Genomic DNA, 11,229 nt, shown 5'->3' with positions numbered 1-11,229 from the left:
ATAGTTATATATATTATATATAATATTATATATTATATTATATTATATATTATATAATATATAATACACATTTCTCAGAACATGTATCTGTCCTCAAGCTACACATGATTCTACACGAGAGGGAATTCATCAGGATAATTCGTTTGCTTGATTATGGAGTCTGAGCAGTTCCAAATATAGGCTGTCTTTAAGCTGATGCCCTGAGGATGCCAGTATCTTGACTGAGCTCAAGGCTGAAAGCCTCAGAACCAGCTTCAGGAGAAAGAAAGAGGAAATTGCCTTTTCTCTGGCCTTTTCCTTTTATCTGAGCTACCAGCTGATTGAATGGTGCCCACTCACATTGAGGGATGATGGTCCCACTCAGCTCACCAACGCACATGTCTCTCTCCTCTGGGAACACCTTCACAGACTCACCCAGAAATAATGCTGCACCAGTTCCCTAGGTGTTGGTTAATCCAGTCAGACTCATACCTAAAATTCACCATCACACCATAGAAATATAATTACACCTCTTTAAGTTTCACAAAAATCCTACTATATGTTAGTTCAGAGTTTGGGTATCCCCAGGAGAAGTTAATTTAATCCACGAGAAAATACAAAGGCCCAATATCTTTAATTATTTTTTCTCTTCTAGTCAACCTAAATTGGTTTAATTGCTGTTTTTTATTTGTTTATTTGGTTGGTTGACTGGTTTTTCTATTTTCTTTTGGTTTTGGTTTTTTATTTTACTTTAATTTTATATTATTTTAAGTCCTGAGATAAACGTGCAGGACGTGCAGGCTTGTTATACAGGTAAACAGGTGCCATGGTGGTTTGCTGCCCCACTGTTGTGTCTCTCTCTAAAAACATATCATAGGACCCTCTGGCCATCTTCTCGTATTTCTTTGGCCAAGGCAGTTTTTCCCACTCTTTCATACTCATTCAGCAGTTATATGAAAGAAGAATAGGAACAACTACAATTTATTCTAGGCCACTTAGAATCAAACCCAATTTCCAGATCCACATTCAGAAAATGGGAAATTGAAGAGATTAGTATTATGTTACAGACAGGAACTGGGAGTAGAAGGGATTGTGAGTCATCTAGTCAGTAATATCTACTATAAAGCCGGGAGACTCTCTCTGTGTGAGATTTTTATTTTTGTTACAGAAGAAATAGTTTGCTGTGCTTTAATGAACACTGTCAAGAGAAGAAACTAGAGCTATCACTTATCTCCACATGTTCGGAAGCTTTTCATCAACCCAGACCCCAAAATGACATGTTGCTCTTTCTTCCTCAGAAACATGAATTCTGGAATCTCGCAAGTCTTCCAGAAGGAAGTCACCTGCCCCATCTGCATGAACTACTTCATAGACCCGGTCACCATAGACTGTGGGCACAGCTTTTGCCGGCCCTGTTTCTACCTCAACTGGCAAGACATCCCAATTCTTACTCAGTGCTTTGAATGCATAAAGTCAACACAGCAGAGAAACCTCAAAACTAACATTCATTTGAAGAAGATGGCTTCCCTTGCCAGGAAAGCCAGTCTCTGGCTATTCCTGAGCTCTGAGGAGCAAATGTGTGGCACTCACAGGGAGACAAAGAAGATGTTCTGTGAAGTGGACAAGAGCCTGCTCTGTTCGCTGTGCTCCAGCTCTCAGGAGCACCGGGATCACAGACACTGTCCCGTTGAGTGGGCTGCTGAGGAACACCGGGTAAGTGATGCCTCTGAAGGTCTATTTCTATTAAGGACACATGAAATTCCTGTGGGTCTATTTTCTTGGAGATTGGGTAAAGCCAACTCTGAGTCCCTTTAAGCAACTCTCTTTTGGGCTTTCTTAGCCTCAAACCTCTGAGATTTGACAAAGAAGAAGGGAAATAGAAGAAATGCCATTTCCTAGGGACTTACTTGTCTCTCATTCTGGGACCCCTCCCTATGAAACGGTCTGCATGTTACTTTATTGTCTTCACTGGTGCTTCAATTTGTGGCTGTTTTACAGGAGAAGCTTTTAAAGAAAATGCAGTCTTTATGGGGAAAAGCTCGTGAAAACCAGAGAAACCTGAACGTGGAAACCACCAGAATCAGCCACTGGAAGGTTAGTCCTGAACTACGCTACCTTCTCCAGGAACTTACAGAGGGCAAATGGGTGACTCTTAAAATAGGAACTTGATATCAAACCATAGTGTTTCTGGGAGTCCATTAAAAAAAAAAAAAGAAAACATTGAGAAAAACTGGCCTCATTTCTTATGTAGAATAGTATGACTGTTAGATGGGATTTCTAACAAAACCATTGATGTTATCCAAAGCATGCTGGTTTGTTTTCATACAAACCTGTAGCTATATACCAACAGATACAAGAAACTGGGCCATCTCACAGCGTTCTATATGTGCTGGTTGGATATGCTGGGCATAAGAGTTATTTGACAGTCATGGAAAGCTCAAGTGAACCTTCTGAGCCTGGGTCAGCATTAATCTGAATGCTGGTGGACAAGTAGTATTTGGAATTGCATGGAAAATTTGAGGCAGAAAGAGTGACAGGGGAAGTCTAGGGCAACCATGAAATTAAGAATCTAAACTAGTTAATATTGAATAATCCACAACATATGATGAGAAAAATGGCGAGAAATACAGATTTGTGTCTTGAGGGATACGTGCAAACATGCCCGAAATATGGGAACTAGTATCTAAATATAAGGAGAACTCTGAGGACTTCAGGCAGAGAAATATTAAAAATGATTTTCTCTTTGTGGATGTATACTCGGAGGGTATGATAGCTAATATTAGTGTGTTGAAAAGTATTTCATAAGAACCTAGTCTATGTTGAATATTAAGTTAGAAAATCTGCTAGTGTAGAAGAAAGAAAGCACCTTTGTCCTCACAAATCGTACAATCCAAATGAGAGAGGCAAAAATGGTCAACATGCCAGTATGTGCAATACATGATGTGTTCGAGTGTGGTAGTTCTTTGTTGGAGAATAATCAAGCAGGGAAGTAGAAAAGGACAATAGGGGCCAGAAACTGGAGATTAGTGCCTGAGTTTTAAATAGTGTGGTCAGAAAAAAGACTCACTGAAAAATTCAAATTGAACAAAGTTTTGAAGAGGAAGGGGAGCACGAAAGTATGTATGGATATATATGCGGACCATGAGTGTGTATATATGTATATGTATGTGTGTGTGTGTGTGTGTGTCTGTGTGTGTGTGTGTAAAATTCTAGTTGGAGAGAACAGCATATGCAGTAATTTTGAGTTTGTGTATATTTGGAGGCCCGGGGAACCACAAAGAAGTCTATGTTTCAGATTGGGATGACTTAGAAAAAGAATGGAAGGAAATGAACTCAGGGAGGCAAAGATGGCCAAATCATAAATGCAGCCTTATTAGGATAGGTTTTGCTGGGCAAAATGCATTTAGCTGGACATGGTAGTCTAAGGTCATTTCACATATAATGAGTTTAAGCAACTTGTTGCGTATCTCAGAAACAGAAATAATTATTTCCTTTCTAGTAAGTATAGCTCTATACTCCAACTCTTAAGCATGAACTGTTCTTACTTTTCCATAAATATGGGTTGGAATAGAGAAATTCAAATTGTGTTTTTTTTATTTCCAACTGTCTTAGAACACCCATTATCTTGAATAAATTTAATGTAATTGGTCAGATACATCTATGTTGATCTTTATGCAGAAAGAAAGGAAAGGAAAAAAATTTGTGGATTCTAAGAACTGGCAAGACTGAGGTTTAAACTATTGGGTGTTCGAGAGACAAAGGGAATCAGTGAGATTTAATAGGAGATGGATAAATACATTTCTCTTTTGACTAACCCATTATCACTGCAGGATTATGTGAATGTAAGGCTAGAAGCTATTAGAGCTGAGTATCAGAAGATGCCTGCATTTCATCATGAGGAAGAAAAACAGAATTTGGAGATGCTGAAAAAGAAGGGGAGAGATATTTTTCATCAACTGCATTTAAGCAAAGCCAAAATGGCTCATAGGAGGGAGATTTTAAGAGGAACGTATGAGGAGCTGATGAAAATGTGCCATAAACCAGATGTGGAGCTACTTCAGGTACAAACTCACAATGTGGTTTCAGGTTTTTGACTATTCACATATATAAGTATTTTCCTCGTGGCTGAAATCCATCTCCCTACCTTTATTTCCATGATGTGTTTCCAAAAACACATTCGCATAACTAATGCTACTTTATTGGGAGAGTATAGCCCCGCCAAGGGATTCTACCAGCCAAAGGTCCCTCCTACTTTATCCACCAGCCACAAAACTTTGTGGAATGGTCAAGGTAACAGCCCCAATAACTGTTCCCCAACTAAGTCACTAATACATTTTGGGTTGTCAAACATGTATAAAATAGTGAGTGATTCATTTACATTTAGGTTAATTTGAGGACACGGCAAGATCAGAAGTTTTGGGAATCTAGGCTCACATTAATATTATTTTGGGATCCACTCATTTGGGTAATAGGTTCGGGGAAAGATGACTGAGTAGGTTATTCGACGTTACCATGGAGCACAGACTCTCTGGGCCTCTTCTCCCTTCGCTTCTTTAGAGAATGTCTTCAAGACTCAGGCCTTCTCAGGACATTAATTAGCGACAATATGACTGACTGGGTTTTTCATTACAGAAGAAATAGAAAATGCTTTGCAGAAGAGAAGATGGTCGGGAAATAATATCTTGAGGAACTGACTCCAAATTTCACACTGAACTTAGTGAAAGATGCATCTTGTGAACTGCACTAAATCTTTCCATTTTTTTTTTTTTTACAGGCTTTTGGAGATATATTATACAGGTGAGTGTGTACCTGGATTTTAGCGTATGTTCTTTCAGTTTCCACGAATAGGGTCTAACAAAGTCATGGCATAAATGATTAAGATATTGATTGATACTACTTTTTTTTTCACATCTACTTTCGTTCCCACACCAGAAAAGACAAGACCACTAAGTAAATAAATACATACATAAATAAACAGTGAAAGAAAATTTAAAAAGAACATGTTTATTCTTGATTTTGTTTTATTGCTTAAAAGCCTGCCTGGGTGAAAGATGAAGTTTTGTTTTGTGGATGGTGAGAAAGTCACCAGAGGAAGCAGGAGAGAAGTGGGGGAAGTATTTTAGCAGTGACAAAGTTGATGATTTGTTGTTCATACCTATATACATATCAGTTAACAGTTCTGAAAAATAGATTGAAAAAACTGTGGAGTGTTAGAACTGTAGAAGTCTCTAGGAAAGCTTGTTTCTAAAAGGCAGGTCTGGCTGCCTAGAACAAGTTTCACATTCTTTATGTTGAAAAGGAAGCAGCAGATGCAGCAGTCTCCCCAGAACCCCGCTATTTCAGACAAAGATGTCAGGGGAGTCTACCAAGAAGTGGAACTCAGTATTTCATTTCTGAATATTCTCAAGGCCATAAGGCTAAGGAACTTTACACATTTGGGGCAAAAAATAAGAAAGATCAGACTGAATTCTCACTCAGACTCTCCCACTATGCTTTAAAATTTGGAAGCTGTAAATAGGAATTAATTTCAAAAAGGGAGTAACTTTTGAATTATCAAATTTGTGGGTTCAAAGGATTCTCATGAAATGTCTTTTAAATGCAAATAGTGACTTTTATTTATTTTATGGCTGTAGATGTTGTAACTGCAGGTTTTTCCTTGCAGGAGTGAGTCTGTGCTGCTGCACATGCCCCAGCCTCTGAATCTAGAGCTCAGGGCGGGGCCCATCACTGGACTGAGGGACAGGCTCAACCAATTCCGAGGTAAGTCTCCACCCACAGGCAGCACTCCCACTATCTAAATATTATTATTGTTAGGATCACATAGGTAATATTTCACCCTTTATCAAATATTTTACTTCTTTATAGACGTAAGTGAACAATATAATCATGCAACTCTTTTGTATCTAAGTCTGTATAGTCAGATTTATAGCATTAAGTTTGAAAGATAGTGAAAAACAAATACATTATGGCCTCATATGTACTGAGTAATGTAATGGGAAAAAGGAGCAGTGTAGCAAATTTAAAAAAGGAGCAAATGGAACAATGCTCAGAATGAAGGTGAGTTATTTAATGTTAAATACAAAATTTTACATTTCTTTAGTGTGTTCATTTGAACAGCTAAGAACTGTTCTTTTGGGGAGTATAGTTTACTGGAGATTCTTGGGGTTTTTAAATTTTTAAATGGATATATATTATGTATTTCCAGGAAAATTAGTTAATGGGTAAAAATAAAAAGAAGATATCATTTTGTGAATACAAGTAAAATTACAAACAAAAAGAAGTTCAGTTTAATTGCAATATGAAAAGCTACATGTTAAGTCTAAAATCCAGCTTCAGCCCCAAGCTAGCATGGAGGGCCACAGAGAGACTGGTAAAAGATTTTGCAGAAATCTGCTTTAAATTATCACGTATGACATGTACTTACGGATTTTTATCCAGTTATCTAGAGCAGTTCTTGGGTAACTGAAAATCTTCACATTCTTTCCAAAATGATAGCACTAGTTTTTAAGAATAAGAAACATTTCTAAATAATGATCTTGGTAACAGCATAGCATTTAGGGCATATAATGTGCAAATTTTGCTTTGAAAATTGGATTGAAAGAAGTTGGTCTTACATTTGGCTCTCAGTGTGTAAGTTTTCAAAACGCTTTTTAATATCTGTGGTTAGCGTTTTGTTTGTCTTGTAGATAATATTAATCATCTCTATACTTTATTAGAAGTTACAAGCAAAAGTGTCCTTGTGACTTTACGTTTCCTGGTAAATTAACTTCGTGATAGAACAATTTTTGCAATATCTATGCACGTTTTCTTTCTTTCTTTCTATTTATTTATTTATTTACTTATTTATTTATTTTGCAGTAGATATTACTCTGCATCATAATGAAGCCAACAGTCATATCTTTCGATGTGGAGATTTGAGAAGCATTTGTATTGGATGTGACCGTCAAAATGCGCCCCATATCACTGCAACACCTACAAGTTTTCTTGCATGGGCTGCTCAGACTTTCACCTCCGGCAAATATTACTGGGAGGTCCATGTGGGGGACTCTTGGAATTGGGCTTTTGGTGTCTGTAATAAGTATTGGCAAGGGAAGAATCAGAATGGCAGTATATATGGAGAGGAGGGACTCTTTAGTCTTGGGTGTGTTAAGAACGACACTCAGTGCAGTCTCTTTACCACCTCCCCTATTACGCTGCAATATGTCCCAAGACCTACCAGCCATGTAGGATTATTCCTGGATTGTGAAGCTAGAACTGTGAGCTTTGTTGATGTTAATCAAAGCTCCCCTATATACACCATCCCTAATTGCTCCTTCTCACCTCCTCTCAGGCCTGTCTTTTGCTGTATTCACCTCTGACCTGAGACAATCAGAAATGTGTTCATCTGCTGTGGGAAACCCTTTATCCCAGAAAGCCCTCTTCCTTGTGCCTTATCAAACAGGACAAATAGGTTCTGTTCTATGTCTTGAATTGCATCCTAATGTTATTAACATTCATTTCTGTGTTACTATTAAATGCGGTAAAAACACTAAAAGTATATGTGTTGGTTCTTTATTAATTAATTTCTGAAAAATCATTATTCATGATCATGGCATAAAATATATTCTCTGTTTTCTCTTTTCTTCACTTCTGACCGCCACTGAGTGAAATAACAGATGACAGACATGTCTGGATGAAGTTAAAATCAGTGGAAGACAGTCGGGATCTTTCGCTTCATGCAAAAACTTGGAGTGAAGTCTCAATGATAACTGCGAAATGTTTTTCTTTCTCTTTATCTCACTATATCGCACTTATCCATCATGTTTCATTGTACTAATCTATCCCTTGAGTTAATGTCATTTGACCTTCCATGCTGGGCTTCATTTTGGAATTCTCGCCACATATATAAATAATCCTGCATTATTAGTGTGCTCTTCTACATTGAAATACACAAGGTGATCAGAACAATGCTGGATTCATTGAATTTTTTTATGAAAAGTAACTAAATATTGACTCCTACCTCAAAACACACACAGTCATTTCCAAATAGATTCATGTCCTGAAGGTAAGGGGAACATGATACAGTATTCTCATAAGCCTTTCTTAACCAGGACAAAAATTAACAATTAAAAAAATTAGTTGGTTTATATTAATGATGACTTCTGTGTTTCAAAAAACATGATACAAGAATTGAAATGCAAACCATTAGTGGAGAAAGATATTCACCCGAACATATATAAAATAAAATACAACACATGTGCATGATGAATACTTAAAATGTATTTTAAGCATTTTTCCAGATTCTTCCAGATTGGCATAGAATAAACTTGGATGGCAGAGTCAATGATGAGATTTGCTGTGGAAGTGGGAAACCATTTTTTGGAGGACAGTAGTAAGGCTGTGAACTTATGTACACAACCAAGTATTCAGTAGCAACTAAAATGTGTCTCCATAAGATTATTTTACAGATGCGCATCTGAAATCTGAAATTTGGGAGAACATTCTACTAGTGTTCTTTAGGGAGAAAATACAGCTGGGAGGGAAGATGAAGGAGAGAGAAACAGAATGTACTTGAGAGAAAATGCTATTTAGACTAAAATAGAATACTGCAGATACCACCACAAAGTGGTTAAGGTGTGTCTTATGGAGCAGAGATGGCAGAAAATACCACAGTAAAGAGATCTACAATTGGATTGTTAGTTCTGGATTTATTCTGTCAATGTTGTGGCTTCTAAACACATCAGTAATCTCCTTTGATCCATGTGCTAATTAACAACCCACACTCCGCCCCCTCTCCCAGATTCTTTCATTGTTTTAAACCCGATCTAATTCTAATCCAGCAGGTCAGTGTAACAAACATAATCATCTAAGAATTTTAAAAATATTTTTGATGAACTAGTGAATATACCTCATTCTCGAGAAAAATACTGTTTGAGAGGAAAAGTCGATGGTATTTAAAACCATTTAAGTGCATCCACACATGCAGAGATATACATATATATGTATATATTTATATATCTGAGTTAATTGCATCAATTAGAGTGGCTACCTGGATTAGGATTATATTGGGCTTTGCTGATGAAAGAATTCGGGATGTTGTTTGGTTACCTTGTAATACCTATATGAATATATTAACCCCGTAATTTTATTACTGGAGAAGGTCCCTTAGATATAATTAAGGATGATTCTATAGGGATGCGTATTGTGGCACTCTTTCCAATCACGAAAGAGAGAAAAATAAACATACTGTAATGTGGAAATTGTTTGGAAAACTAGAATGCATTTTACTAAACCCTGTAAAAACAAACACCATTTATACGCATCGATATATTGATACTAACAGACTTTCTTTTATCTCTTACGTGACTATAGTTCCTATTTTTCACTAGCATTTTTATTATGGACATAGACATAGTATTTTATTACGGATGGATATAGAAACAAAAACAATTCCCCCTACAGGGGGTATAAAAATTATTTATAATTATATATTATATATATTACATATTATATATTATAGGTAAATATATATTTATATTTTATATAAAACATATATTATACATAAAATATTATATTTTTATTTACATGTTATATTATATAGTTTATATTATAAATAGAATATAAATATAATAATTATTAAATATAAATATTATTTATATTCTATTTATAATATAAATAATATTTATATTATAAAATACAAATATATATTTATATTTTATATAATATATTTTATATATAATATAAGAAATTACATATATATAATATAGGGACTCGATTAGTTTCTGCTAGTGTGAAGACGAGTCATATCATATCTAGGGGCCATGATGATAGGAGCAGTCAGAGGATTTCTTGCATTGTGATGAGTGCATATAAGTTAAACGAGCCACTTATCAGTAGAATTGATAGCAAGATAACGACTAGGGTTACTTCTTATGAAATTGTTTGGGCTACAACTTGTAATGCGTCAATTAGTGCATAATTTGAATTTAATTGCTCATCCTGATCATAGAATGGAATAGACGGCTAGGCTTGATATGGTTAGTAAAAATAGGAGGCCTATATTAAAATTAATTAGACGATCTGATATAGGGAGGGGGGTTCACAATAGGAGAGCGATAGAAAGGGACAGGGTTGGAGCCGTAACATAAAGGGTAATAGATGTTGAGGGCCATAGGGGTTCTTTGCTGAAAAGTGTTATTGTGTCAGCGAATGGTTGAAGCAGTCCCTAAGGGCTTACAATGTTAGGCCCTTTGCGTAGTTGTATGTAGCCTGAGTTTTCGTTAAGTGAGTGATTTAAAATCAATACCGATAATAATAATAATTATTAAATAGTTATATTAATGATAACAATAAAATTATTAATATTAATTATTAAAAATGACTGATATTAACAACTGATACTGATCTTATTAATTAGAAAACAATAATATTGGGTACCAATAATTAATCTTAATAATAATATGAAAACTTTTTATTCGCAATTATTTCTCAATATTGATATTGGTAATTAATATTAATGTTAATAATAAATAAGTAATAATTAACAATCATATTACTCCTAATACCGCAGTGGGTGTACACCCACCTATGATATTGTTCCTAACGTCCAGGGAGGGAGAGAGCATGGTATTACTTTCAATATCGCAGCAGGTGTGCACCCACCCGGTGATATTGAGCCGAATATCCAGGGGTGGAGTATTGCTCCTAATATTCACGGAAGAAGAGAATGACAATACTCCCAGTATCGCAGGGAGTGTACACCCCTTCTGTGATATCGTTCCTAATATCCGGGAGGGGGAGAGGGTGATATTACTCCCAATATCGCAGGCTGTGCACACCCACCCTGTGATGTTGTTGCTAATAATACCCAGGAAGGGAGAGGATGCTATGACTCCCCATACAGCAGCAGCTGAACACCCACCCTGGGATATTATTCCTAATATCCGTGAAGGGTAGAGGCTGATATTACTCCCAATATCGCAGGGGATGTACATCCATTCTGTGATGCTGTTTTTAATATTCAAAGGCGGAGAAGCTGATATTACTCCCAATATCACAGAAAGTGTACAAACCCGTGTGATATTGTTCCTACTTCCGGAAGAAGAGAAGGTGATATTACTCCCCATGTCGCAGGAGGTGTACAGCCACTCTGTGATATTTTTCCTAATATGCAGGGCGGGAGAGGATAACATTATTGTTAATAGCGCAGGATGTGTACAGCCCTCCCGTGATATTGTCCTTAATATTCCAAGGCGGAGAGGATATTCCTCC

The 11,229-nt window shown here is 36.5% G+C and overlaps 1 protein-coding gene across 1 annotated transcript; it reads left to right on the top strand.

Annotated features, from left to right (window-relative positions):
• The first annotated feature begins 1,281 nt into the window (after positions 1-1,281).
• LOC100594353 (tripartite motif-containing protein 49D) lies at positions 1,282-7,337 on the top strand. The gene is made up of 6 exons (XM_030808570.1): positions 1,282-1,692; positions 1,978-2,073; positions 3,810-4,040; positions 4,754-4,776; positions 5,642-5,739; positions 6,838-7,337. The coding sequence occupies exons 1-6, from the start codon at positions 1,282-1,284 to the stop codon at positions 7,335-7,337; spliced, it is 1,359 nt and encodes a 452-aa protein (XP_030664430.1).
• The last annotated feature ends 3,892 nt before the right edge of the window (positions 7,338-11,229 follow it).

The sequence above is a fragment of the Nomascus leucogenys genome, unplaced genomic scaffold (assembly GCF_006542625.1).
Source record: "Nomascus leucogenys isolate Asia unplaced genomic scaffold, Asia_NLE_v1 001638F_29296_qpd_obj, whole genome shotgun sequence".
Taxonomy (NCBI): Eukaryota; Metazoa; Chordata; class Mammalia; order Primates; family Hylobatidae; genus Nomascus; species Nomascus leucogenys.
The sequence above is the reverse complement of the archived record's forward strand: the minus strand, read 5'-3'. Positions and strand labels throughout refer to the sequence as shown.